Here is a 27,748-nt window from a genome sequence, read left to right on the forward strand (position 1 = left end):
ACTCTAGTTTTTTCTCCCTTAACTGTTTGAAACCTTTGATCCTTGTTTATTTGCATATATTTTTTTTTTGTGAAAGATATGTCAACAATCAAAACAAGGACATAAATGGCTGCTGATTTAACTAAATAATAATTGTGGAAAGAAAACATTGATAATTTGATTGATTTTCACAATTCCTTGTGGAATCGTTGCTTGGTAAAGTGACCTGTTTGCATTTGTTTCCAGTGGAATTAAAAGGTGCTGCGTGGATTGGTAGAAAAGATGGTTGTACTTGTGTGTGGGGTTTTTTTTGTTTTTTTTTTTAGCAGTCTGACGACATCCCTGGAGCCAGAAATCTTGGGTCTTGGCAGTATGAACAGTAGCCAGGATTCCCTCCACAAAGCTCCCAAGAAGAAAGGCATCAAGTCTTCAATAGGACGTTTGTTCGGCAAGAAAGAGAAGGCTCGACTTGGACAACTCGGTAAAGAATTGGGCCTACACAGCCAAGGTTATTGTTCACTTTCAAGTCCATGCTATGCGTGTTGTATTGAAGTTCGGCCCAAAATAGAGTGGTGAACCCATGGATTTTGTTTTGGTTATCCAAAGTTGGGTGCAGATCCCAGATCTGGGCATAACTTCAATAAACGATTGTTAGTTTAACGAGCACTTTATTGGCGGTTACTAGGAGGCTTGCACAGACCTACCCTACAGCCTTTTGTTGCATACAGATGCTTAAATGTCATCGTGAGCAACGCCAAAGGGGCGGGGTCAGAGGCATTTCCAGGATTTAGGCACAATGGCCCTTTCTATAAATGACACCTAGGCTGGGCGCCACTAGGCCTAGCAGAGTTCTGCACTGAACTCGAAATTGTTTAATGAGCTTAATTGGTGTTGCATACGTTTTTGTGACCGCTGTGAATGTTAACTCTTCTAATTGTACCAGAGTGCTTTATGAGCTCACACACTTTTGTCATGTGAAGTGGGCCTAGCTGTTGTTTCAATAAATTTCAGCAGTGTAGGCCAACTGGGCTGAAACATGTACTTGTTGAGTCATTGAGTGAATAAAGCAGAGTCATTTAACATATCAGCACACCTGTTTTCTTTGGATATCTCCACTGTTTGCCTGTAATTGACCATGCCATTAAATCCTCTTTAAAAAAAATGTAAAAATGATTGAGTTCCATGTTGCATGCAGAAACCTAAGTCAAGGTTATTACCTGCAAAGTAGGCATGGTTAAGAGACTGAGAATAGGTGTGGTAAGACTTAGGCGTCAGTAGGCATCTGTGTTAGGCGTCAGTAAAACCCTGGCCAACACTGGAAGTGGCATTAGGCGGCCTAAAGCGTCTATGTAGGCATGATTCACACAAAAATAGGTGCTGGAAATATAGGCCTGGAAAATCCTGGCCTATATTTTTGGCACCTATCTTTGCTGTGGATCCCAAAAATAGTGCACAGCTTGCCAACAGCTTATTGCAGCAGGGGAATCCCCAATCAGTTGAGCCGGCAGGACTCTCTAAAACCACGGCTTCAGGGAGTCCTGCCGGCTGAGCTGATCAAGGATTCCCTGATGCAATCAGCTGAACCGGCAGGGAGATCCCCATTTCCTCTCTTCCTCCCTCCCACCCACCGATTTCCCCCCAGTCCACCACCAAAGAGAGCTTCTTCCTACCGAGCCCGACACCCTTCCACACCTCCCAACATCCCCCCAGAACCCTTCTTGACACCCTACACACCCTCCCAACAACCCTTCAACATTCCCACATACCCCTTCACACTCCCCCAACCTTTGGATGAAACATCGGCAGGAGGGATGCCCACTCCCTCCTACTTATAGGGACGCCTCTTCAAAATAGTGGCCCTTCCCTCTCCCAGTGCATCTTGGGATGCACTGGGAAAGGCCTAAGATCTAAGCCAATCAGGGTCTTAGTCCCCTCACAGTGCATCAGCTGATGGCAAGCCGTGGACTATTTAGATTTTTGAGGTGCAATTCTCTAGCAGGTGTCATTGAATCGGTGGCCGCTGACTTCGGCAATAGTAGCATATTGTAAAATAGTAAATGACGGCAGATAAAGACCTGAACAGTCCATCTGGTCTGCACCTTAGTTAGTCTCATTAAAAATACAAGATTAAATTAACTTTGTCTCTTCTTTGATATTTCTGAGCCATAGACTAAAGTCCACCTGATATTATACTAGATTTCAACTGCTGAAGTTGCCATCTAAGCTCACTCCAGCCTGTCCAACCATCCCATTGTTTGCAGGATATCTACCGTTAAGTCTGGCCAGTATAGTCCTCGTGTTTTAAGTTAGTAGAGTTCCCATTGATGCCCTCCCCAGCCCATCCTACACCGAATCACCATATATGGGACACAAACAGTACAAGTCATAAGAACATAAGAATTGCCGCTGCTGGGTCAGACCAGTGGTCCATCATGCCCAGCAGTCCGCTCACGCAGTGGCCCTCTGGTCAATGACCAGCGCCCTAACTGAGACTAACCCTACCAGCGTACGTCCTTATTCAGCAGGAACTTGTCTAACTTTGTCTTGAATCCCTGGAGGGTGTTTTCCCCTATGACAGACTCCGGAAGAGCGTTCCAGTTTTCCACCATTCTCTGGGTGAAGAAGAACTTCCGTACGTTTGTACGGAATCTATCCCCTTTCAACTTTAGAGAGTGCCCTCTCGTTCTCCCTACCTTGGAGAGGGTGAACAACCTGTCCTTATCTACTAAGTCTATCCCCTTCAGTACCTTGAATGTTTCGATCATGTCCCCTCTCAATCTCCTCTGTTCGAGGGAGAAAAGGCCCAGTTTCTCTAATCTTTCGCTATACGGCAGCTCCTCCAACCCCTTAACCATCTTAGTCGCTCTTCTCTGGACCCTCTCGAGTAGTACTGTGTCCTTCATGTACGGTGACCAGTGCTGTACGCAGTACTCCAGGTACATGGCATTGGTACTCCAGACACCATGACCCGGTACATCGGCATGATAACCTTCTCCGATCTGTTCGTGATCCCCTTCTTTATCATTCCTAGCATTCTGTTCGCCCTTTTCACCGCCACTGGTCTTAGATCTTTAATTTATACCATTTGTTTTCTAATTAGAGATCCTCTGTGTTTATCCCGTGCTTTTTTGAATTCCATCACTGTTTTCCTATCCACCACTAAGCTAGTATTCTTTAGCACTCTCCAGACCAGTAGAGGTTAACTTTACGAATGGGTATATATCTAATCATGACCAGCAGGTGGAGACTGAAAACAAAACTTTGGGACAGTATATCCTAGCCCCTCCTCTCTATTTCCCTCAGTCTTCTTTCAGTCTCCAGCAGGTGTTGAGTGATCTGTACCCATCTCCCTTGGTAGGGCTGTTGGAATTTGTTTAGGGGGTTTATTGTCCCTGTTTTTAGCCGGACGGAGCTTGGGCGGACTCTGTTTGGGGGTTCGTCCGACCTCGGGGGTGTTAAACCCGGCGGGTCACGAGCGGGGTCCCTCCCCCCACTTCCTCCACCTCCCCACATTTTTTTAGAGGAGCCTCAGCAGTAAGCCTTGCCCCCTAAGTCAAGCAAGGCATATTGCTTCGAGAGCCTGTGGAGTCTGTTCTGTAAAAAAAAAAAAAAAAAAAAAATCCTGAGGTAGTGCTGGTCTGAAGGGTTGTTTCCCTTTAAGAAAACTGTATTTTACTGTATTTTTTCATGTAACCAGCACTTTTTTTTTATAGCTAGGTCGCGTATGGAGCAATTGTGCCCTTCTCCGGGGGAGTAGGACACAATTTTAGTCCAGCCGCGAGGCACTCGCGGCCGGCCTGAACTCGGCGGTTTGGGTCGGTGAGGTGGTGGAGCTCCGTCGGCAGCGGCTGCAGGCGCCCAGAGCTCCCCGCCGATGGTGCCTCGCGAGTCGGCTTGGAGCAGTGGGGAAGCCCGGTCTTCCACAACCGCCCACGGAGGGATTCCCCGAAGGATTCCCTCTCAGCTGATTTTTTGACAGCTGATGCCGGCTTGCCTGCTTTAGCGGCTGAGACTATTCAGGTTTCTCAGCCGCTTCAGGCTATGGAGGGAGCTTTTTTGGCGGGAAAACCGCCATCTTCTCTGTCTGGCCCCTCCATTTTGTCTTCCACCTCAGGTGACCTTCCCCCTGTTTTGACTATGCAGGGGCAAGGTTCTGCTGGGTCCCCTGCTGTGGCAGGGAGTCCCTTGGGACCCTTGGGGGGGTTTTCTCCTGAATTTTTCTTTTCTTTATGCAGAGCCTATTTTCAGGCGGCTGGGGGTCCCGGTTGCGCCCAGGGGGTTTCGGGGGGTGGGTTTTCCTCCGCGCTCCCTGCGGCTTTGCCTCTTTCGTCTGGCGTGACGTCCCCTCCGCCGCCTCCCTTGTCCAAGCGTCCGCGGGTGTCGTGGGACGAGAATTTGTGGTCGGAGGAACGGGTCGGTCTGGAGGAGGACCTGGACCCTTCTGAGGAGTTCCAGGACTCTCTGGAGGGGACGGAAGCTGGCGGCGGGTTGTCGGATTTCCCGTTCTCCAGTGACGAGGCGTCCGTGGTGCGCCTTTTTCAGAAAGATGAGCTGCCTGACCTTATTCAGCAGGTTTCTTCGGTTTTGCGTTTTGAGGACGCGCCGCCGGAGACTCCGCGTGTGGGGGACCCCCTGTTACGGGGGATCCGTTCCGTTTCCCGCTCTTTTCCTATGCATCAGGATATTCGGGATATTATTCTGGAGCAGTGGAAAACGCCGGAGACGCCGTTTCGGCTGGCGCGCAGCATGGCTCGCCTGTATCCCATTCCGGAAGGGGATCGGGCTACGTTAGCTTCGCCAGTCGTGGATGCGGTGGTCTCGGCAATTTCCAAGCGGCATACCGTGCCTGTTGAGGGCGGTTCTGCCTTGCGGGACTCTGAGGAGCGCAAATTGGAGAGCATCCTTAAGCAAAATTTTCAGGTCTCTGCCTTTGGGGTCCAGGCGGCTATTTGTGGGGGACTGGTCGCTCGCGCCGTGTTTCGGTGGGCGGAGCGGGTCTTGGATCGAGAGTCTGACGACTGGTCTCTGGTGGATCAGGAGGTAGCGAAGATTGAGATGGCGGCCTCATTCCTCTCAGATGCTCTATATGACTTGGTGCGGATCTCGGCTAAGTCTATGGCTTTTGGCGTGGCCGCAAGGCGTGTGTTGTGGCTGCGCGCTTGGGCGGCGGATGCTGCGTCCAAAGCTAAGCTTACTAAATTTCCCTTTCGGGGGTCGTTTTTGTTTGGAGAGGACTTGGATAAGTTGATTCAGACTTTGTCGGACTCGAAAGTTCCCCGTCTGCCGGAGGACCGTGCCCGTCCGGCGTCTCGGGGGGGTGCGGCCCGGGGGCGTTTGCGGGATTTTCGCAAGTATCGCCCTGGGCGTGGGGCTGCTTCTTTCCAGTCTCCGGGATTTTCCCGGGGTCGGTTCTTCCAGCGCATGCAGCCCTTTCGGGGGGCCCGTCGGGGGGCAGGGAATCCCTCCGCCGGTTCCCCCGCTTCCCGTCCTGCACAATGACGCCTTGCCGGCGCCCCCTTTGGTTCCGGTGGGGGCCCGGCTGCGCGAATTTTTCCCCAAATGGGCCGAGATCACGTCCGATCAGTGGGTCCTGGAGGTGGTGCGGGACGGTTATGCCCTGGAGTTCGCCCGCTCTCTGCCGGATTTTTTCCTCGCTTCTCCATGTCAGACTCCGGGGAAGACGCAGGCTTTTCGCCAGACCCTTCAGCGCTTGCTAGATCTCAGGGCAGTTGTTCCGGTGCCCCCTCCGGAGTGGGGCACGGGCAGGTACTCCATTTACTTTGTGGTGCCCAAGAAGGAGGGGACCTTTCGGCCCATCCTCGATTTGAAAGGGGTCAACAGGGCTCTCAAGATTCCCTCTTTCCGTATGGAAACTCTGCGGTCGGTCATTCTGGCGGTTCAGCCGGGGGAGTTTCTCACTTCTCTCGATCTGACGGAGGCCTACTTGCATGTTCCCATTCGGGCCTCTCATCAGCGTTTCCTGCGCTTTGCGATCTTGGGTCGGCACTTTCAGTTCTGTGCGCTTCCCTTTGGGCTGGCCACGGCTCCTCGGACGTTCACCAAGGTGATGGTGGTCGTCGCGGCAGCCTTGCGGTCGGAGGGCATCCTGGTACACCCCTACCTGGACGACTGGTTAATTCGGGCAAAGTCGTTGCAGGAAAGCTCCCGGGTTACTGCTCGGGTGGTGGAGTTTCTCCGGTCGCTGGGCTGGGTGGTCAACCTTTCCAAGAGTCGGTTGGTCCCGGCTCAGCGTCTGGAGTACCTAGGGGTGCTGTTTGACACCTCCTTGGGGAGGGTCTTCCTCCCAGAGGGCCGGGTGAGCAAATTGCAATCTCAGATTCGCCTGCTTTTGGCGTCCCGGTGTCCTCGGGCGCGAGATTTCCTCCAGGTCTTGGGGTCGATGGCGGCGTCCCTGGACGTGGTGAGGTGGGCGCGGGCCCACATGCGTCCTCTCCAGTATGCTCTGCTCCGGAGGTGGTCTCCCCAGAGGCACGGGATGGATGTTCCGGTCCCCCTGCGAGGCTTGGCGCGCTGCAGTCTGCGTTGGTGGCTCCAGACCCCTCACCTAGTTCAGGGGGTGGGTCTGGATCTCCCGCAGTGGACGGTGCTCCTGACGGATGCGAGTCTCCTGGGTTGGGGGGCTCAGTGTTTGGGTCACTCAGCTCAGGGCACCTGGTCCGCGGAGGAGGCCGCCTGGTCGATCAACGTGTTGGAGACCAGAGCGGTCCGTCTGGCGCTGTTGGTTTTCCACTCCCTGTTGCTGGGCAAGTCGGTCAGAGTGCTGTCGGACAATGCCACGGCGGTGGCTTAGGTCAATCGTCAGGGGGGCACCAAGAGCACTCAGGTGGCGCAGGAGGCGGCTCTGCTCATGGTTTGGGCGGAATCCCATCTGCTGGACCTCTCGGCCTCTCATATAGCCGGAGTAGAAAATGTTCAGGCAGACTTCCTCAGTCGTCACTTTCTAGATCCAGGAGAGTGGTGTCTCGGCGCCGAGGCGTTTCAGTTGATAGTGCAGGCTTGGGGGCAGCCCCTGATGGACCTGATGGCCACGGGTGGCAACGCCAAAGTGCCCCGCTTCTTCAGTCGTCGCAGGGACGGTCTGGCCGAGGGTCTGGATGCTCTGGTCCAGCAGTGGCCAACGGAGGGGCTGTTGTATGTGTTCCCTCCTTGGCCGCTGGTGGGCAGAGTGCTTCTTCGCATTGTTCACCATCCGGGTTTGGTGGTGCTGGTGGCGCCGGATTGGCCTCGCCGTCCGTGGTATGCGGATCTGGTGAGGCACCTGGTAGCGGATCCTCTTCCTCTGCCTCTCTCGGACGACCTTCTGATGCAGGGTCCCATTCCCATGTTCGACCCGTCTCCCTTCTGTCTTACGGCGTGGCTCTTGAAAGGGGTCGCCTTAGCAAGAAGGGATATTCAGACAAGGTGATCTCTACACTGTTGGGGTCCCGGAGGCTTTCTACCTCTCGGGCTTATGTGCGGGTTTGGCGTCTCTTTGAGGAATGGTGTCGGGCGCGGGGAGTGACCTCTTTTCGCGCTTATCTGCCTAACATTCTGGAGTTCTTGCAGGATGGCCTGGATAGAGGCCTGGCTTGGTCTTCTCTCCGGGTTCATATTGCGGCCCTGTCGGCCTTTCGAGGGTTGGTGTCAGGTCAGCGTTTATCGGCTCTTCCTGATGTGATTCGGTTTTTGCGGGCGGCCAAGTTGCTTAGGCCTCCCCTACGGCCCTCGGTTCCCTCTTGGGATCTTAATCTGGTTCTCTCTGTTTTGGTGCGTCCGCCTTTCGAGCCCTTGGACGACTGTTCTTTGAAGGACCTTACTTTGAAGGCGGTCTTTTTGGTGGCCATTTCTTCTGCTAGGCGTGTTTCTGAGCTGCAGGCTTTCTCTTGTAGGGCTCCCTTCTTGGAGTTTTCTAGGGAGCGGGTCGTCTTGCGGCCTGTTCCTTCCTTTCTGCCGAAGGTTGTTTCTCCTTTTCATGTCAATCAATCGGTGGTTCTCCCGGTCTTGGGTGGTCGGGAGGGCTCTTCTGAGCAATGGCAGCTGCGCAAGTTGGATGTCGGTCGGGTCCTTCGCTCTTATGTGCAGCGGACCCAGGAATTCCGGAAGTCCGATCATCTCTTTGTCCTCCTGGCGGGTCCTCGTCGGGGAGCGGGCGCTTCTAAGGCTACTATTGCGCGCTGGATCAAGGAGACGATTGCTTCCGCTTATCTTCTGAAACAGCAGCCTGTTCCGGAGTTTCTCAAGGCTCATTCCACTCGGGGTCAGGCGGCTTCTTGGGCTGAGTCGTCGCTCGTGCCTCCAGTGGATATTTGTAAGGCTGCGGTTTGGTCCTCCTTGCATTCCTTTGTTCGTCATTATCGGGTTGATGTGCAGGCGCGTCGGGACGCGGTGTTCGGTGAGCGTGTACTGGTATCGGCCCTTCGGGGGTCCCGCCCGTGAGAGGGACTGCTTTGGTACGTCCCATTCGTAAAGTTAACCTCTACTGGTCTGGAGAGTGCTAAAGAAGGAGAAATTAGGTTCTTACCTGCTAATTTACTTTCTTTTAGCTTCTCCAGACCAGTAGAGGTCCCCACCCTGTCTGTTGTTGTTGTTGTTGGGGCTGTTGCGCGGGCAGTTTTTGGTTTTTGCTGCGGGTTCTAGTATTTTTCTAGGGCCGGGGAGAATTGAAGAACAGCGGCTGTGGCTCGGCTGGCTTAGCTGGCGAGCTGTGGGGACATTCTTCCTTCGGGAATTTCTCCTCTGCATTTTCCAACAGCATTTTGGGTATGTTATTTGTTACTCCTTTTGGAGTATTGTTTTTTCTCTCTGTTGTTTTCCAGTTCTTGGTTCTGCTTGGCTATTCGGCAGACTGAGGGAAATAGAGAGGAGGGGCTAGGATATACTGTCCCAAAGTTTTGTTTTCAGTCTCCACCTGCTGGTCATGATTAGATATATACCCATTCGTAAAGTTAACCTCTACTGGTCTGGAGAAGCTAAAAGAAAGTAAATTAGCAGGTAAGAACCTAATTTCTCCTTCTATGCAGATGCTCCATGTGGAGCAACATTTACCAAATACTAGCTTAGTGTAGATTATCCCAAAGCCTCAAGTGTGTAAATTGAAGTAATTTTTGCAGTTCAACATCTTCAGTACTGTAATACGTATTTAATAGAAAATCTATTTGATCTGGGATCTATGTGGATAAGACTTTTCACTCAGTGGGCCTTTTATTAAAGTACGTTATGCTAGGGTTACCATATTTTGCTGTGTAAAATCTCAGATGAATGTCCACGTCCCATTCCACCCCAGCCTTGCCTCGTTCTGCCCAGCCCCACCCCATTTTACCTCTAGCCCTATCCCCAGAAAGCTTGTCTTTACATTTCTGACCTCTGGGCCGCATCTGAGAGCCTCTGAGCATGCGTGGACGTATGTGGTGTCACCCGCTCAGAGGCCCTCCAGATGCGGCCAGAGCTTTCCAAAACCTGGACAAACTGGTGGGGTTATGGAAAGTCTGTCTAGACACCCAGACAATCCTCTAAAAAGAGAACATGTCTAGGTTTTCCCGAACGTCTGGTAACCCTAAGTTAGTCAGTTAACATGAGAATTAGCACTAATAGTTAACATGGCAACTTGACAGGGCATTCTAATTCCCGCATTAAAAGGGGTAGTTGTTATAGAGAATTACAGGCCTAAAACACATTATTTGCCCTCTAACTCAGGTTAAGAGTCATTAACACACATTATTGTAAGGCCTGATAATATGAGGTACCACGGGTTACATAGTAATGAGGTGCAAAGAATGCAAATGCATGCAAAACAGCATGTTACTATGTACATTGAATTGTCTCCACTAGGAGGGACTGAAGGCTGCCTTCAAAGCCTGGAGTAGATCCCAGAATTCCAGTTAGATGTACTTGATATTTATGAATTGGGCTCAGACTAGAGTAAGCATGCCAGAAGTTCTCTTTGAGTGTAATTCATTTTATTGGCAAATCTAACTACGTGGATTTTACTGCTGCCAGAAGATTAAAATATACAGTTTGTGTAACCATCTGGCTTTAGTAGAGCATTTCAGACTGTGCTACATATCTCTGTTGAATAAAATCATGTCCTCCCATCTGCACTGATTGAGAATTTTACAGCTTTTTTTTTTTGGGGGGGGGGTTTGTTAATGTCCATGCTCATTGTAAGAGACCACTTTTACTGACATTGTAAAATTATGTGCATCCATTTATAAGTTCATAGTAGCAGAGACTGAAAAGAGAAAAGTACGGCATTAATATCAAGTTTTCCCTTGGTCATGTACGAAGCATCTTGTAGGCTTGCAAAGATAGTCTTGGCTTGTAAAGACTTGGTTTGTAAAGATAGTCTTGGGAATAAATCTGCTTGTCAGGTGACTGTAGCCGAAACTTTTGGACTTATTGGTTACGAAAAGGCTCTTTTCATATTTTCGCAAGGGAGATCTTTATAATCATCAAATTCTGCAACAATAATCTCATTTTAAACCTTACTTCTTATTTCAGTCACTTTCTTGTTTGGCTGGATCATGGACTCTGTGGCGCAGTAAGGGTAGGAGGCACCGGGGGCGATGGCACCCCATGTGCTCCCACTCCTTCCCACCCACTTCACATGTACCTCTAAATCTTTGCCAGCGCGCGTGGCTTCTGCAGCATGCTCCTTGCACCAACGTTGGATTTCCCTCTGATGTAACTTCCTGGACCCGTGACCCGGAAGTGATTCAGAGGGGAACCAGGCTGGAATGAGCAACAGGCAGGAGAAGTTGCTCACGCTAGTGAAGATCTACAGAGGGTATGGGGTGGAGGGGGGGGAGGGATGGCGCAAGCGTGGTGTGGCAGAGAGGTCACGGCACCCCCACCGACAGGGCACCTGGGGCGGGCAGCACCCCCGCACCCCCCTTCCTGCGCATGGACTGTCTCTCCAACCTAAACCTAAGTAAAAGAAACAATTTGTGATTTTCAACCTGCAGCGTCAGGATTTCGCTGCCCATTTGGAGGTCAGATTTATTATTACATTACATTACATTAGAGATTTCTTTTCCGCCATTACCTTGCGGTTCAAGGCGGATTACAAAAGATTTATGAAAGGGGATTACAATAGAAGAACATTTGTCATTACTTAAGTTGTAAAGAGTAGATCATTTGTCATTTTAAGAGTTGTAATGAGAAGGACATTTGTCTGAATTAATTGGTAAAAAGTGGGAAGGAGTAGGTAGAAATTAGGAAGAAAGGGAAATTAAGGAGGATCATTTGTTGTTTTTTCATGTTGTACAATGGAAGAATATTTGTCCTTTCTAGAGTTGTAGAGAGTAGATCTTTTGTCATTTCAAGAGTTGTAAAGAGTGGATCATGTCAGGATTGTTTCAAGAATTTCTTGAAGAGTATGGTTTTTAATTCTTTTCTGAATGTCTTGTAGTCTGGGGTGCTTATCAGTAGGTTAGAGATCTGGTTGTCTAGTTTTGCGGCTTGAGTGGCTAGGAGGCCATCATGTAGTTTTTTCCGTTTTACTTCTTTTATTGGGGGGGTATGAATGGGGAGTGCGTTTTTCTGTGTCTGGTTGAGGTTGCTTGGATGAGGCGGTTGTTTAGGTAGGATGGGCTGTCTCCATGTAGGGTTTTAAATAACAAGCAGTAGAATTTAAATAGTATTCTTTCTTGGATTGGTAGCCAGTGTGAGTTGATGTACGCTTCTGTGATATGGTCATGTTTCCTCAGTGAGTAGATGAGTCTCAGAGCTGTATTTTGGATTGTTTGTAGTTGCTTGGTCATAGTAGGGGGGCAGGGGAGGTAGAGGACGTTGCAGTAATCTAGCAGTCCTAGGATTAGGGATTGCACTATAAGCTGGAATTGTATTCTTTCAAAGAACTTCCGGACTTGCTCAGGTTTCTCATGACTGTGAAGGATTTCTGTATTGTTTTATTTATTTGCGGTTGCATGGTGCAGCATCTGTCTATTGTCATTCCTAATAACTTAATAGTGGTTTGGATGGGATAGTTGATTGAGTTGAGTTCTATATTGGTTATGGTTGGGATCTATTCAAAAGTGGTTTTAGCTGCTTGCAGCCCATGAATCTCACAGGGCCCTTTTTACTAAAGTGCAGTGAGGTTTTGCAGTTACCGCATGTTAAATGCAAAGCTCTCCATGAATTGTTTCCCGTTCAGTATACACTGATAAAATGCCATTAACTCACATAACTACATTGCCGATAAGACAATGTATTTGTAAGCAGTTACTCAAGTGGCACTAACTGCAGTAACAGCTTTCTCATTTTAGGAAATAGGTCCCATCAGGGGCGGACTGACTGTATTTTGGGCCCTTGGGTTGCCACATTTCCTCTTTGAAAAAAAAAAGAGGATGTTTGGCCCCACCCTGTTCTGACCCCAGTCCTGCCCCTACACAGACATCCATGAGCTCAAAGGCCAATAGCATGTAATAATTTTTTTTGATCTAATGATTTTTCTAAGCTTAAAGGAATGTCAGTAATATTGTGAAATCTAATTACACTTGGACATATTTTTCTGTAACTATGGTAGAAGTAAGTGAATTTTGGAAGGGCTTCGTTCCCAACAAGAACCCAATTTTGAAAACCAAAGAAGTTAAATCTCATTGAATACAAAATTCGATGAAAGATGATCTGAAGTTGCTGTGTTTTAGGAAGCTACCTGGACGCAGAGATTGGGGCGCAGGATTCACTGGGATTAGGCAAACTCGGAACTCAAGCAGAGAAGGACAGAAGGTTAAAGAAAAAGTAAGTTGCCATCTTATTTATTTGCAATGTCCATTTCTGTTTATAAAGATTTGCCAGCTCTGGTGAAAAGATGATAGAGATAGCAAAATCTTACAGTTCCTGATTGCACCACTCTCTTTCTCTGCCTGTAAACTAAGCCTATGGTGTAGGGTTACCAGATTTTCCGTTCAGACCCCCTTAGATCCGCCCAGTTCTACCCATCCCTGCCCCCCAATTCTGCCCTAGCCCTGCCCCCTGCTGTCTGCTCTGGTCGGGCAGGAGGGCATATGTGCATGCGATGATGTCACACTGCCCTCCTGCCTGACGGTGATTTTGAGGGAGGCTTTTCAAAACCCGGACAAAGTGCCAGGTTTTGAAAAGCCGTCCGAAACCCCCGGACATATCCTCAAAAGGAGGACGTCTGGGGAAATCCGGACGTCCGGTAACCCTACTATAGTGTGCCCAGGACTCGGCTGCACATGTTCAGGAACTCGGTGGAAAATGAGTGTAAAATAACCGCTTAAGTGATAAACAGTGGAGGGAGAAAATTTTGATAATAAAGGAATATTGAATAAGACTGAATTGTTAGACTGAATTAAAAGGAAGGTTATGGTTTGTTTGTTTGCTTTTTAAATATACAAAGGCCCGGATTCTATAAACGGTGCTATGACTGGCAGCTGCCCACAGAAGCAGCACTGATCGCATATCAATTGTGCGACAACACCGTGTATAGAATCGCAGCTGCAGCACACAAAGGCTCCGGAAATGTGGGCCTGGGTTTTCAAGGCCTACGTTTCCGGCACCTATCTGTGATGAGATTCGTCACTACGGAGATGCCTACTGACGCCTAAGGGTACTTCCAGCATTAAAGTAACTAATCAGAACACATTCCATACCAAAAAGCGCCAATAATAAGGACTTAGTTCTTTAAAAGTAAATAATCATACGGGTATAATGGATAAAAGACTTCAGTGTCGGGGATATAAAATATATTATTAATAATAATAATAACAGTTTATATACCGCAATACCGTTAAGTTCTATGCGGTTTACAATAGATTAAGCGAGGTATAAATTGATTGAATTTAAGAGGGGGGAAGAGGAGAGTTAATAGGACTGGAAATGCGTTGTTGAGGAGAAAGAGATTAATAGGACAGAGGAATCACTATGGAGGAGAAAGAAGATGAGTGGGTCAGTTGTCTAGATACTTTAGGAACAGTTGAGTTTTTAGACGTTTTCTGAATTCCTCATAAGTAGTGGGCGAAAGTAGTTGATCTAGGTCTTTACCCCACAATGCTGCTTGATGTGAAAGAAGGTGTTCATGGTGTTTTTTCAGTTAATATGCTGAGGACTCCTGTTCCTGTTGGAAATCCTATTATGTGGAGCTTGGATATTTGGAAATAGCGGTGTTATTTTGCCGCAAAGATTTTGAAATAGTATTAAAGTTTCAAGTTTATTAGAAAAAAAATTTATACCGCTAATCAAATTTCTAGGCGGTGTACAAAGTAAAAAAGTATCTCAAAAACAAAAACAAATTAAATTACTAAAAAGAACCAGGATAGGTTGGTAAACACATACCAAAACATATGTACTAACTTCACACAATTAGGAAAGAAGGGCAAGAACTACAATCTTTGAGAAAAAGAGCACAGTTAGAGGAAAAAACAATAGGTAAGGGTAAAAAGCTATAAAGCTTGTTTTAGTCCTTAAAAAGACAGTTATTGTCCAAAAGCATCTTGGAACAAGAATGTTTTTAATTTTGCTTTAAATTGCTTTAACACGGATTCGATACGTAAATGATTAGGCAGTGAATTCCAAAGAGAAGGTGCAGTGACAGCGAAATTGTTGGATCTCAGCATGTTGATTGATTTTAGTGATGGTACGTTAAGGAGATTCTGTGACATAGAATGAAGCGATTTAGAGGGACTATAAGAACATAGGAATTGCTGCTGCTGGGTCAGACCAGTGGTCCATCGTGCCCAACAGCCCACTCACGCAGCAGCCCTCTGGTCAAAGACCAGCGTCCTGAGACTAGCCCTACCTGCGTACGTTCCGGTTCAGCAGGAACTTGTCTAACTTTGTCTTGAATCTCTGGAGGATGTTTTCCCCTATGACAGACTCCAGAAGAGCGTTCCAGTCTTCTATCACTCTCTGGGTGAAGAAGAACCTTCTTACGTTCGTCCGGAATCTATCCCCTTTCAATTTTAGAGAGTGCCCTGTCGTTCTCCCTACAACCTGTCTTTATCTACTTTGTCTTGAATCCCTGGAGGGTGTTTTCCCCTATAACAGACTCCGGAAGAGCGTTCCAGTCTTCTATCACTCTCTGGGTGAAGAAGAACCTTCTTACGTTCGTCCGGAATCTATCCCCTTTCAATTTTAGAGAGTGCCCTGTCGTTCTCCCTACAACCTGTCTTTATCTACTTTGTCTTGAATCCCTGGAGGGTGTTTTCCCCTATAACAGACTCCGGAAGAGCGTTCCAGTCTTCTATCACTCTCTGGGTGAAGAAGAACCTTCTTACGTTCGTCCGGAATCTATCCCCTTTCAATTTTAGAGAGTGCCCTCTCGTTCTCCCTACCTTGGAGAGGGTGAACAACCTGTCCTTATCTACTAGGTCTATCCCCTTCAGTACCTTGAATGTTTCGATCATGTCCCCTCTCAATCTTCTCTGTTCGAGGGAGAAAAGGCCCAGTTTCTCCAATCTTTCACTTTACGGCAACTCCTCCAGCCCCAGGAATTAAGAATCTATCGATGAACTCTGGTCGATTGTTTGAGCGAGTTGTAAAGGTTAAGAGTAAGATTTTGTAACTAATTCTATGTTCAACGGGCAGCCAATGTGTGTTGAACAGGAGAGGTGAAACATGATCATATTTCTTAGCGCCATAAATAATCTTGATAGCTGTATTCTGCACTATCTGAAGGGCATTACAATAATCTATACAAGAAGTTACCAGAGAATGGATCAATGTATTCAAGGAAGCTGGGCCTAATAGTTTAGAGAGGGAACGTATCATTCTAAGATGATGAAAACATTTCTGAACAACCGTACTAATATGATTGTGATAGGAAAATTTACTTGTGGGATCCCTACAAGGGTCAAGATAAGGAAATTGGGTCATTAGGGCATAGACAGGGGTGGGTAAGCAGAGTGGGCAGACTTGATGGGCTGTAGCCCTTTTCTGCCGTCATCTTCTATGTTTCTATGTTTCAAAAGTGACTCCTAGCAGCTTTAAAGTGGGTACGACTTTGATTGGGAGAGATTCAAATTTCAAGGGGGGCCTGAAGAGTTATTCCATTTTTTGATCTATTGATGTTAAAGGACAACCTATTCAAAATCTATGCGGTAAAATATTCAAGCCTTTGCGGGAGCTTTGAAATTCTGCTCTTTTTGCTATGTGCCAATGATCAGTTTGGACTAGCTACAGATAACTGTCCTTTTCAGCTAGACTTGATGTTTGGACAATGTTTGAATTACGTTTGAACTATGAGCGGAGTTTTTCTGACCTGGAATGTGTTTCCTGCTTCAATATTTTTTGATAGTACGGTATATATAATCCCGTAATGCAATTTTGGAAAAGTTGATAGCACTGACATGTTCCAAATTGGAATATCTAAAAGCTAATTATTTGTACATATATATGTAGTCTCCTGGCGAATCAGGGTTCCAGGCTTCCTCAATTTAAAGAGGGCTATTTTTCAAGCCCCACTGTGCACCATCATAGGCTCACATACGTGCACTAAATCAGATACATGAACCCCTAAAGCAGGGGTAGGGAACTCCGGTCCTCGAGAGCCGTATTCCAGTCGGGTTTTTAGGATTTCCCCAATGAATATGCATGAGATCTATTTGCATGCACTGCTTTCAATGCATATTCATTGGAGAAATCCTGAAAACCTGACTGGAATACGGCTCTCGAGGACCGGAGTTCCCTACCCCTGCCCTAAAGTGAAGGTTTCAAAATGTGACATGAACGAAAACAGTCAAAAATGCTGCTCAATATTTTATGAGACCGGATAGTCCTTGGCAGTGGCGTAGCAAATGTGAAAGGCGCCTGGGGCAGTAGCACCCCCCCCGCCCTCTACTGCACCCCCATCCCAATCTGCTCCTTCCCCACCCCCTTCTGCCATGCGTGCATGCCCCTTCCTAGCGTCAGCAGCAACCCGCAACCTGCTGCTCGCCCAGCGTTGGCTCTTTCTCTGATGCGGGTCCAGGAAGTGATGTCAGAGGAAGAGCCAACACTGGAGCCAGCAGCAGGTTAGGGGTTGCTGCCCGTACTGGGAACGTTGAAGAGGTACAAGGGAAGGGGGACAGTAGTGGGGGGGAGGCAGGGAGGAGGACGGGTGCTGGCGCCTCCACCAAAACGGAACCTGGGGCGGACCCCCCCCGCCCCCCCCCCCACGCCCTTACTATGGCACTGGTCCTTGGGATATTATATATCCCTGGTGACACTGAGGTCTTTTTTCCATTATACCCGTATGATTATTTACTTTTATAGAACTAAGGCCCTCTTTTACAAAGGCAGGCTAAGCGTTTTAGCGCGGATTTAGCACGTGCTAAATCAAAACGGGCGCTAATCACTAACCCGTCCCTAGGATAACATGCACACGTTAACATTTAGCATGTGTTTAGCGTGTGCTAAAAAGCTTAGCGCACCTTTATAAAAGAGGAGGTAAATCCTTATATTCGCACTTTGGGGATATTGAATGTTTTTTGTGTGAATATTATCTACTTCCAGCCTATTTTACCCTTAGACGATGGTAGGCACCTCTGAAGTCATGGGTCTGGCGCAATTTGTGGAGTCCCGGTCTTTTCTTGTTTGTTTGTTTGTTTTATTTTTCTTAAACTTTATTAATTTTCAAATATTAACAGTGCAACACACAGATACAAGAACATATAACAAGTCAAGAAAAGCACATTCAACTTACAATAATTCAAAATCAATCATTTTATCCCGCCCACCCATCAATTAATTGTTTGTTTTTTTAATAATGAGGTTTTAATTGCGTTTAAATGACACAATCAGTTATCGCGTCGATTAAAGACAATTAAACCAGTTAAAAACGGCGCCATTTATGAAATTCGGGGCCATAATGCTTCCTTCCATCTTGATGCACAAAGCATTTTTAAATATAGTACAATGCCTTTGCTTATTGTGGTTTTTCCAGCCGGAGAGAAACATATACAGCCTTCCTTTTTTACTCTGAAAAGCATGGAAGCGGCTCCGCTTCACTTGTCCTTTGAGCAGTGAACACGCAGAGTAGAGAATGACACGGTGACAAAATTCATCACCGTTCCCGTCCCCGCGGATAACCGCAGGAAATAATCCCATGTCATTTTCTAGTGCCTATTTCAACCTCAGTCCTTCTACACCAGCATTCTTCAAAGCAAAGCTTGCGGGTCAGTGGTTGTGGCCATTCATACTCTGATTCTTATGTGAGCCAAGGATAATGAAGCCATTGTGACATCACTGATGTGATTGGCTCTTAGGCACTGGTGGAATGAGGCATTATGACATCACAATATCTGTTCTGGATACCAGAGACTGTCATTCTGTAGTGTCTGTTTCAACCTCAGTCCTTCTACACCAGCATTCTTCAAAGCAAAGCTTGTGGGTCAGTGGTTGTGGCCATTCATACTCTGATTCTTATGGGAGCCAAGGATAATGAAGCCATTGTGACATCACTGACGTGATTGGCTCTTAGGCACTGGTGAAATGAGGCATTATGACATCACAATATCTGCTCTGGATACCAGAGACTGTCATTCTGTAGTGTCTATCTCACCCTCAGTCCTTCTACACCAGCATTCTTCAAAGCAAAGCTTGCGGGTCAGTGGTTGTGGCCATTCATACTCTGATTCTTCCCTCTCTCCTTAAAGAATGACATGAAGATGGTTTCCCGCGGTTATCCGCGGGGACGGGGACGGTGATGAATTTTGTCACCATGTCATTCTCTAACGCAGAGTAATCGCATCCGGTTTTCACTGATAGCCAAGATGTCCCCAGGAACCCAGTGGCATTGACTTTTCCTTGTATCTGTCTGAAAAGTCACAGCCTGGCTTTTTTGTTCATTTAAATTATAGAATAATTAAATGTGTTCTCTCTTGGCAGCTGCTTGTAACACAAGTCTTTTAGCAGCTGTTACAGAGTTACATGAAAGTACAAAAAATTGAAACCAAAGGGAAGAAGTTTGGGACAACCTCTGTAGAGCTGTGAAGGAAACGTATGCAGGAGAAGAAACAAATTCCTCTTTTCTGTGATTGGCATGTTTGCTTACAGGTGGAGAATGACACGGGGACAAATTTTTCCCCATCCCCATGAGAACTCAATTTCCCTGACCCGTCCCCATGAGTTTTGGCGCTGTCGCTGTCCCTGCCCCATTCCTGTAAGCTCTGCCTTAATCACACAACCCTCAAACACTTATGATTTTAAAGTGTTTGAGGCTTGTGCAGATGAGGACGGCGCTTAGGCATTGGTGGAATGAGGCATTATGACATCACAATCTGAGCTCTAGAATGTTGTTACTTATGATTTAAAGCAGTGGTTCCCAAACCCTGTCCTGGGGGACCTCCAGCCAGTCGGGTTTTCAAGAATCCCTAATGAATATGCATGAGAGAGATTTGCATATAATGGAAGTGACAGGTATGCAAATCTCTCTCATGCATATTCATTAGGGATATCTTGAAAACCTGACTGGCTGGGGGTCCCCCAGGACAGGGTTTGGGAACCACTGATTTAAAGTGTTTGAGGCTTGTGCAGATGAGGACAGAGCTTAGGCATTGGTGGAATGAGGCATTATGACATCACAGTCTGAGCTCTAGAATGTTGCTACGTATGATTTTGAAGTGTTTGAGGCTTGTGCAGATGAGGACGGAGCTTAGGCACTGGTGGAATGAGGCATTATGACATCATAATCTGAGCTCCAGAATGTTGCTACTTATGATTTTAAAGGGTTTGAGGCTTGTGCAGATGAGGACGGAGCTTAGGCATTTCACTCAGAGAATAGTTAAGCTATACCACTGCGTTAATTTATTCTACTTTTTAAAAATGCTGAATTCATTTTGCAGCTTAATTAACAATTAGTTCTGTATCTTAATCACAAGGGGACTCAATATGGCAAATCACGCCTGTACACTTTATCAAATGCGCACTTCTCTAATACAAATGCTGTTAAAATTCACATTTTACAGCAAGGAGTCTCTTAGATTTGCAGAGGAGCCTAGAGCACTCGCATAATAACTTAATGCATTTGATTTACAGGATGTGAAGAATATGACTTTTTCGTTCTGCACACGTCCACCACGGCGTGTTATTCTCCATCTTAAAGTTCTCCAAATCATGTCAATTATGTATCATTCTGTACTGCAGCTGGACATCTTTTGCTCCTTTCCACAGTGTCTAACAGAAGATGATAGAGCTATTTACAGAATACATAAATTAACACTGAGGTCACCTGTACAGAACTGACAGAGACTGTACATAAAGAACTCTTTCTTGGTCCAGTTCTGTCTAGGGTTACCAGACGGCTTTTCAAAACCCGGCACTTTGTCCAGGTTTTGAAAAGCTTTCCTTCGTGTAAGAGGGCTTTCCTTCGTGTAAGAGGGCATCTGTGCATGCATGGATTTCCTGCCCGACGAGAGAAGGCGGGGGGGGGGGGGGGAAACGACTGGATTTTCCAAATGGAAAAATTGGCCACCCTAAGTTTTGCCACTTCCTCTATTTTCATGTTGCGTTGTGTTTTATTGGTTCCTTGTCTCCTCTGTGACATGGAGAAAGTGTCGGTGATACTTGGAGAGCTCAGAGCAATAAAAATCCATGAGGTTTTTATTAAATTTCCTACAGGAGGTCAGAATAGGGATAGAAATGTCGAGAATTCTCAATGACTTTTTGGTTTTTTGGATAGACACCAATCATGCAAAATACTTTTGTAACTACTTGGTTATTCCCCCTCCCCCCCCCCCCCCCCCCAACACCTCTTTCCTGTCGCTGGTAAAGTTAAAATCTATCTGTAAAGATCTGTCTCCAGAAGCCACTGATGCTGTGGAAAAGTGCAGGAATTCACGAATTGCTATTTCATCCAATCACTCGCTTTTTAAGCCCAGCACCCCTGTCATTTGGGTTATGTTCTTTGTGGCAAGCAACCATTTTTTTACAGTCCAAATGAAGAACTTGTTCTATCAAACTGTTTACCTACAGGCACCATACAAAAGAAAAAAACAAAACCCTTATTACATGTGTTCAGCCTTCAGCGTTGCTGCTGTTTGAATATAGTACTTGCCCTGACTATGCAGTTAGGGCTAGCGAAAGACCAGGAACTCTAGGTGAACCTTCAATCTTGTGCCCTTCCTCCTCTCCCTTGCTGCCCAGCATCTCACTGCTTCCTCTCTTCTCCCCCTAGACCAGAACCTTCTTGTTTCCTCCCCCCCCCCTGACAATGCAGCAGCAATAATCTCCCCCTCTCTCATCATCGTTCCTTTCCCCCTGGCAGTCCAGCATCTCATGTCCTCCCAACTTGGTGGTCCAGCATCTCCCCCTTTCTTCTTCCCCTTCCCACGGCAACTGGACATAACAGCCAGAGCTCAGCAGGCAAGCTGTCAGCTAAACTGCAAAGAATCATGGGGGGGGGGGGCTCAGTGCAGGGGTGCACCGAAGGCTGACACTCCCCCCACCCACTCTGTAATTGCAAATCTGGGACAGAATAGGCAGACCTTCAGCTTACGTAGGCTGAAGCCCTGCAGGTCCTTGCTTAGCTGTGAGCCTGAATGCTCGTTCTGGCTTTTCTGCCCGTTGCTGATTGGGTAAAGGAATGCCTTGGCAGCCCTAGGCAACTATCTAGTTCGCCTAAAATAGAAACACCAGCCCTTCGCGCATGCATTTTGCTCAGCAGGCCTAGGATTATCATATGGCTCCAGAGAAAGGAAAAAGGATCGAGACATCTAGGTTTTACTTCCGTTGCTTTCAATAAAGTAAAACCCAAATGTCTAAGGGTACCAGATTTTACTTTAGTAAAATCTGTACCCCCTAAACCCGCCTCCAGGCTCGCTCAGTCCCACTCCATTATGCCCTACCCCCCCCCTCCACGCCCCTGCTGCCTGCTCTCGTCGGGCAGGAGGAAATCGCGTGGCATCCGCACACGCGCAGATTTCCTCCTGCCCGACGCAATTTAGAGGGAAGCTTTTCAAAAACCCGGACAAAGTGCCGGGTTTTGATAAGTCGTCCGGACCCCCGGACATGCCTTCGAAATCCGGAGTCTGATCACCCTTCAAATGTCTCAGTCCGTCCTCCTTACTTCCATTGCTTTCAATGGAAGCACCACCTGGATGTCTCAATCCGTCTTCCTTCTTCTGAATTTGTTATGGTAACCCTAAGCAGGCCTAAACTAAAAGCATAACTTATCTAGAGAGCAAATAAATATCACTGCTACTGGATATCTCTTCACCCTCCCTCAACCATTTTCCTATACAGAGCGTAGGTGTCCATGCAGATGAATTTTCAGCCAGATATTATCCATATAAAGGCCAAAAATGCACTGGTATTGGTGAACAAGCCACTTCTTATGAATATTTATTTACAGTCAAATCTCAGTTTGCGAATAACCCAGTTTGCGAGTGTTTTGCAAGACGAGCAAAACACTCAGCAAACTTTTGACTCGTAAACCAAGTGTTGCATCGCTTTGCGAGCACCCCCCCCCCCCGATAACCGGCATCGCTCCCCCCCGCTCGCAAAGGCCCCCTCTCTCCAACCGCCCTCCCCACGCGAACCGCCCCCCCCGCCCGAACAACGTAAACTTACCCCCCCCCAGTCTAGCGCAGGCACAGATCGTGTGCCTAGAAGATCTTCCGGCTTCTGCCTGCCTGCCTTGAGTATGCATCTGCGCATGATCAAGGACTTCTAATTCTCCCTCTCGCTGAGAATCTTGGCGAGAGGGAGAATTAGAAGTCCTTGAGCATGCGCAGATGCATGCTCAAGGCACGCAGGCAGAAGCGGAAGCCGGAAGATCTTCTAGGCACACGATCTGTGCCTGCGCTAGACGGGGGGGGGGTAAGTTTAAGTTGTTTGGGCGGGGGGGGGGGCCGGTTCGCGCGGGGGGGGTTGCTGGTTGGAGCGAGGGGGCCTTTGCGAGCGGGGGGGGAGCGATGCCGGTTATTGGGGGGGGGGGGGGAACGTATCAAAGCGAGATTCCATTATTTTCTATGGGGAAACTCGCTTTGATAAAAGAGCATTTTGGATTACGAGCATGCTCCCGGAACGGATTATGCTCGTAATCCAAGGTACCACTGTATTTGGATTTATATCTGCCCCAGTGGGTGCCTTTATGAAATTATTCACCCACTGTACAGCAAGTTTTTAAAACCAGGTGTTCTTGAGTATTTTTTTCTGTTGTCTTCTAGATATCCCTTTCAAAATTTCTGATACAGGGATATGCTTAAATGATGCAATTTGATTTATGATATGCGCTGTTTTGTAGGCATGAACTTCTGGAAGAAGCCCGAAGGAAAGGGCTGCCCTTTGCTCAGTGGGATGGGCCAACCGTGGTTTCCTGGCTTGAGGTATGGATTGGAGATTTTTTAGAGGTCCAATTTCATGGACATTTGCCCGGGACCTCATGCGTGGTCTTTCATATTCTGCTTGAAATAGAGTTACCAGATTTCTTCCTTAAAAAACAGAGGGCATGTGGTCCCGCCCCATTTTACCCCAGCCCCGCCCTTACACAAACCTCATCTCTTCTTCCCTGAGCTCGAAGTCGCATCAGGAGGGTCTCCGAGCATTGCAAGGATGGGGCATAATGATGTCACGCATACACGTGACTTTGTGTTGCATCCGCACATGCTCAGAGGCCTTCCAGAAGTGGCCCTGAGATCAGGGCTTTCCAAAACCCAAACAAACTGCTGGGTTTTGGAAATCCATCTGGACACACATGGCCAGGTTTTCCCGGACATCTGCTAACCCTAGGCTGAAAGCATGCAATAGGTTTAAGAGCACAAACACTTTTAGCCCAGTTGGGAAGAGGCATTTTCGGGGGCATGTTTTAGGCAGATTCTAAAAATAGCTGCTAAAAATTGAAATTTTACAATAAAATCCTGTTTTACCAATTTGAAAAGTTTTGACATTGTGGAGTTAGTTTCATTCAAGATATTTTTCTTTCTTCATTAAATTATGCCAACTGTATAACTAAAGGTAATTTATATGTATATATAAATTAGTAACAGGACAAAACCTTTTCAAGACCAGTGATTTAACAGATATAATAATCCTCCTTTTTTTAACCTTCTTGAAATGTATCTTGTCCTTTTGAGAAATTCAGGGAAAATTATTCAGTATAGTCTGCTTAAAATTTATGTGAAATAAATAACTAATTAACATTAGAATTGCAGTAGTCTTTTACAGAAATGTAAAGATTACACATTGCCCTGGCCTCACCCACTGGCCAGTTTCAAATAAAACCATTCAAATTGAATGTCTGAGTGGCTCAAGTTCTCTCATAGGGTCAAGGAGAGAAAATTAGACTGAGCTCCTCATTGTCGCTGCACTGCCAATAGGAGTCATATCATTAACTGCAGTTGCTTTCTTTCCCTCCCCTAAGTTCAGGGAAATTTGCTCCTTAATTACCCTTTGCCTGACTCGCATCTCCTGCACCACTGGCCTAAAAAAAAGCCTGAGAAATTTAATTTTGAGAATGACCCTTACAGCCTAATGTTAATGCCACATGCTGCCATGATGAAAAAGACCTGAGTTTGATTCTAAGACTAGGGTTTCTTCTCTTCAGGGCAGTGATGTTAGGAAGTGCTATAGAGGCAGCCATCACAGAGACTCAGGGAAGTGAATTCCACTCATCATACAACAGTGACACCTACAGGTGGAATTCAGAATGCATGTCTACCAGATTCTGACAGGGGTAAATGGTCTGTGTCCCCTTCCCTAATTTGTAGGTGTTGAACAAGTAATGTTTTCCCCTTCAACAGCTGTGGCTTGGAATGCCAGCGTGGTATGTTGCAGCGTGCCGAGCCAATGTGAAAAGTGGAGCCATCATGTCTGCTCTGTCCGACACTGAGATCCAGAGAGAAATTGGAATCAGCAACCCTCTTCATCGCTTAAAGCTCCGGCTAGCGATCCAGGAGATGGTTTCGCTCACGAGCCCATCAGCTCCTCCAACATCTAGGACTGTAAGTAACACCACTTGCCTGCCTATGCCGGCTGACATTAGCTAAATGTCTGCAACAACGTCTTCCGAGCGAAACCATGGCAACACAAGCCACTTCAGATTCAACAGGATTATCCTGAAGAGCTTGAAAACTTACCTTTTATTAAACTCCTTAACTGTTAATCATTGATACGTGCAATATATTACTTCTTATATTGCTGAGTAGACTTGGCTTGCATTTAGCGCCTGTGTGCTTCATGGATAATACTGGGCCTTTATTCAGAAAGACTTTTTTTATTCTATATGTGGAAGACAGCATATTATGGTCCTGATCCTATAAATGGCGCCTGACCGCTCCTAACTTGTAGGCGTCACTCCACGCAGTTGTCAATCAACCGCTAGGCATCGTTTGTAGAGTCACACCTAGCAACACCTAAGTGGACTTAGGCGTTGCTAGGCATCTTAAGTGGTGACCCGTCAAATGCACAGGACATTGGCGCGCTGACAATTCCACCCTGACATTTGCATGCAGAATAAATGCGTGCTGCCCTATGCCTTCTTGTTTGTGCTCTGAAGGGGGGGAGGGGAGGGAGGGACCCTCCTCCCCTCCCCCCACACACATACTTGCGCTCTCATTGAGGGTGTGTGGGCGGAACCCTCCCCCCACACACACACTTTACTTGCAACTCACGCTCTCAGCACTTACAATTCGCTCTGGGTGGGGAACCTTTACAATGACATGCTCTCAATGCCGACACGCTCCAACCTGCTGTTCACGCTGGCCTCGGTGCTCCCCTCTGATGCTACTTCTGGGTCTCACGACTAGAAAGCAACGTCAGAGGGAGAGCCGAAGCTGGCGCGGGCAGCTGCTCGCGTCGGGGAGCTAAACAGATATGGGGGAAGAGAAGAGGAATGCGTGTAGCAGGGGAGGGAAGAGAATAGGATGAGGGGGAGAACAACTGCTCTGGGACCTCCCACCCTCACTATGCTACTACCTTTAGGGTATCGATTCTGAGTCTTTATAAAAATGTGTAAAAGATATGTAAAGACACCTACTTGTTCTTACAAAATCGCTCTAATCCAAATACCAGGCATGGGCATAAAAACCAAACTGGTGTAAATTATAGTATGCGTGTAAATTATAGATTAGAAAATCTATATACTATCTGTACTTGCATGCTCCGTGGTGACGGGACAAAAGTGCGCGAGACTTCAGCGCGTCAATATTGCAGCGCTGACAATTCGGCGCAAGACACCAGTGCGCCATCAAAAAAGTGACTTTTAAAGAGCTCTGACGGGGGTGTGGGGGGGAACCCCCCCACACTTTACTTCAGACTGTTCGCGCTGCCATTGGGGTGGGGGGTGCAACCCCCACATTATAGAGAAAACTTAACATTTTCCTAAAAAATTGGGAAAAAGTTAAGTTTACTCTATAATGGAGGGTTCCAACCCCCCAACACCCCCCCCCAACAGCAGCGCGAAGAGTATGAAGTAAACTGGGGGGGGGGTCCCCACTCACACCCCATGTCGGAGCTCTTTAAAAGTCACTTTTTAGGCAGCGTGCTGGTGTCTTGCGCCGAATTGTCGGCGCTGCAATATCGGCGCGCTGAAGTCTCTCGCGTGAATGACTATGAACCTGCTCCGCTCACTCTAACCCTTTGCACGCTACCAATAGCAGCGCGGGTTTGAACTCACAACCTCAGGGTGCTGAGGCTGTAGCTTTAACCACTGCACCACTCTAGGAATCAAAACGTAGCAAAAGTGATCCAAGTGTAGAACAATCCAGCCATTGTGACATCACTGATGAGGTTGGCTCTTAGGCATTGGTGGAATGAGGCATTATAATGTCACAATACCTGCTCTGGTTATCAGAAACTTTTCACACTATTTATTTATTCAGTTTTCATACTGTTCTCCCAGGGGAGCTCAGAATGGTTTACATGAATTTATTCAGGTACTCAAGCATTTTCCCCTCTCTGTCCCGGCGGGCTCACGATCTATCTAATGTACCTGAGGTAGGGTTACCGGATTTTGCTAGCTGAAATCCCGGACGCATGGCCACACCTCGTTCTGCCCCCAGCCAAGCCCCACACAAACCACCTTGGTGTTGGGGCAGCATGTGGAGGACCTCTGAGCATGTGCTTGCATGCGCATAGGTCTTCCATGTGCTGCCCCGACATCGGGAACTTCCATAATCTGGACAAACTGACGGGTTTTGGAAGTCCCTCCGGGCACCCGGACATGTCCTCTAGAAAGACAACATGCCCAGGTTTTCCCGGACATCTGGTAACCCAAACTGGGGCAATGGTAACCGAGTCTTGTTTATTATTCCTACAGTATAATTTAGGTCGTGTCTTATTGCGGAGTGACAAATTCTTATTCTTCAGGGACTAAACTCAATTAATAAAACAACATTTTGCTAATGAGTTTACTTTTCTATATTACAGTACATGACTCTGTACTGGAATAAACAAGCATCATGATGTACAAAAAAAATTAATCCACAGAATTAATTGAGCAGAGGGAAATCATTGACCGAGAACGTCAGGTCTGATATGAAGTTCACTGTATAATTTGTCGCAGAAATATAACAACATTCTAATTTGTGTTTATTGGCTAAGACCAACCTACAAAAAGGAAAAAGTAATATTCCGGTCAGTTTTCCATGGCAGTCAACATTTTTTATCCAGTTGTATCTGGATGCTAGCACTGAATATTTGGGTCAACAGTCATAATCAGAAGTTATCCAGGTATCGCCAATATTCAGGGATGAGTTATCAGTAAGTTATCTGGGTATTGGTGGTATCTGAATAACTTTTGAGTCCACCCCCCACACTAATCAGATAGTGCCACAATAATCAGACATAATATTCAGAAGGACTAACCAGGACGTGCCCTGAAAAGTATAAAATT

The 27,748-nt window shown here is 47.1% G+C and overlaps 1 protein-coding gene across 1 annotated transcript in view; it reads left to right on the forward strand.

Moving 5' to 3' along the window:
- The window catches only part of PPFIA2 (PTPRF interacting protein alpha 2), a 447,553-nt gene that overhangs the window by 382,568 nt on the left and 37,237 nt on the right, over nucleotides 1-27,748 (forward strand). Inside the window, 4 exon segments of the mRNA XM_033951535.1 lie at nucleotides 306-460; nucleotides 12,624-12,717; nucleotides 23,162-23,243; nucleotides 24,657-24,857. Coding sequence (XP_033807426.1) covers nucleotides 306-460; nucleotides 12,624-12,717; nucleotides 23,162-23,243; nucleotides 24,657-24,857 — 532 coding nt within the window.

Source organism: Geotrypetes seraphini, chromosome 7 (genome assembly GCF_902459505.1).
Source record: "Geotrypetes seraphini chromosome 7, aGeoSer1.1, whole genome shotgun sequence".
Lineage (NCBI taxonomy): Eukaryota > Metazoa > Chordata > Amphibia > Gymnophiona > Dermophiidae > Geotrypetes > Geotrypetes seraphini.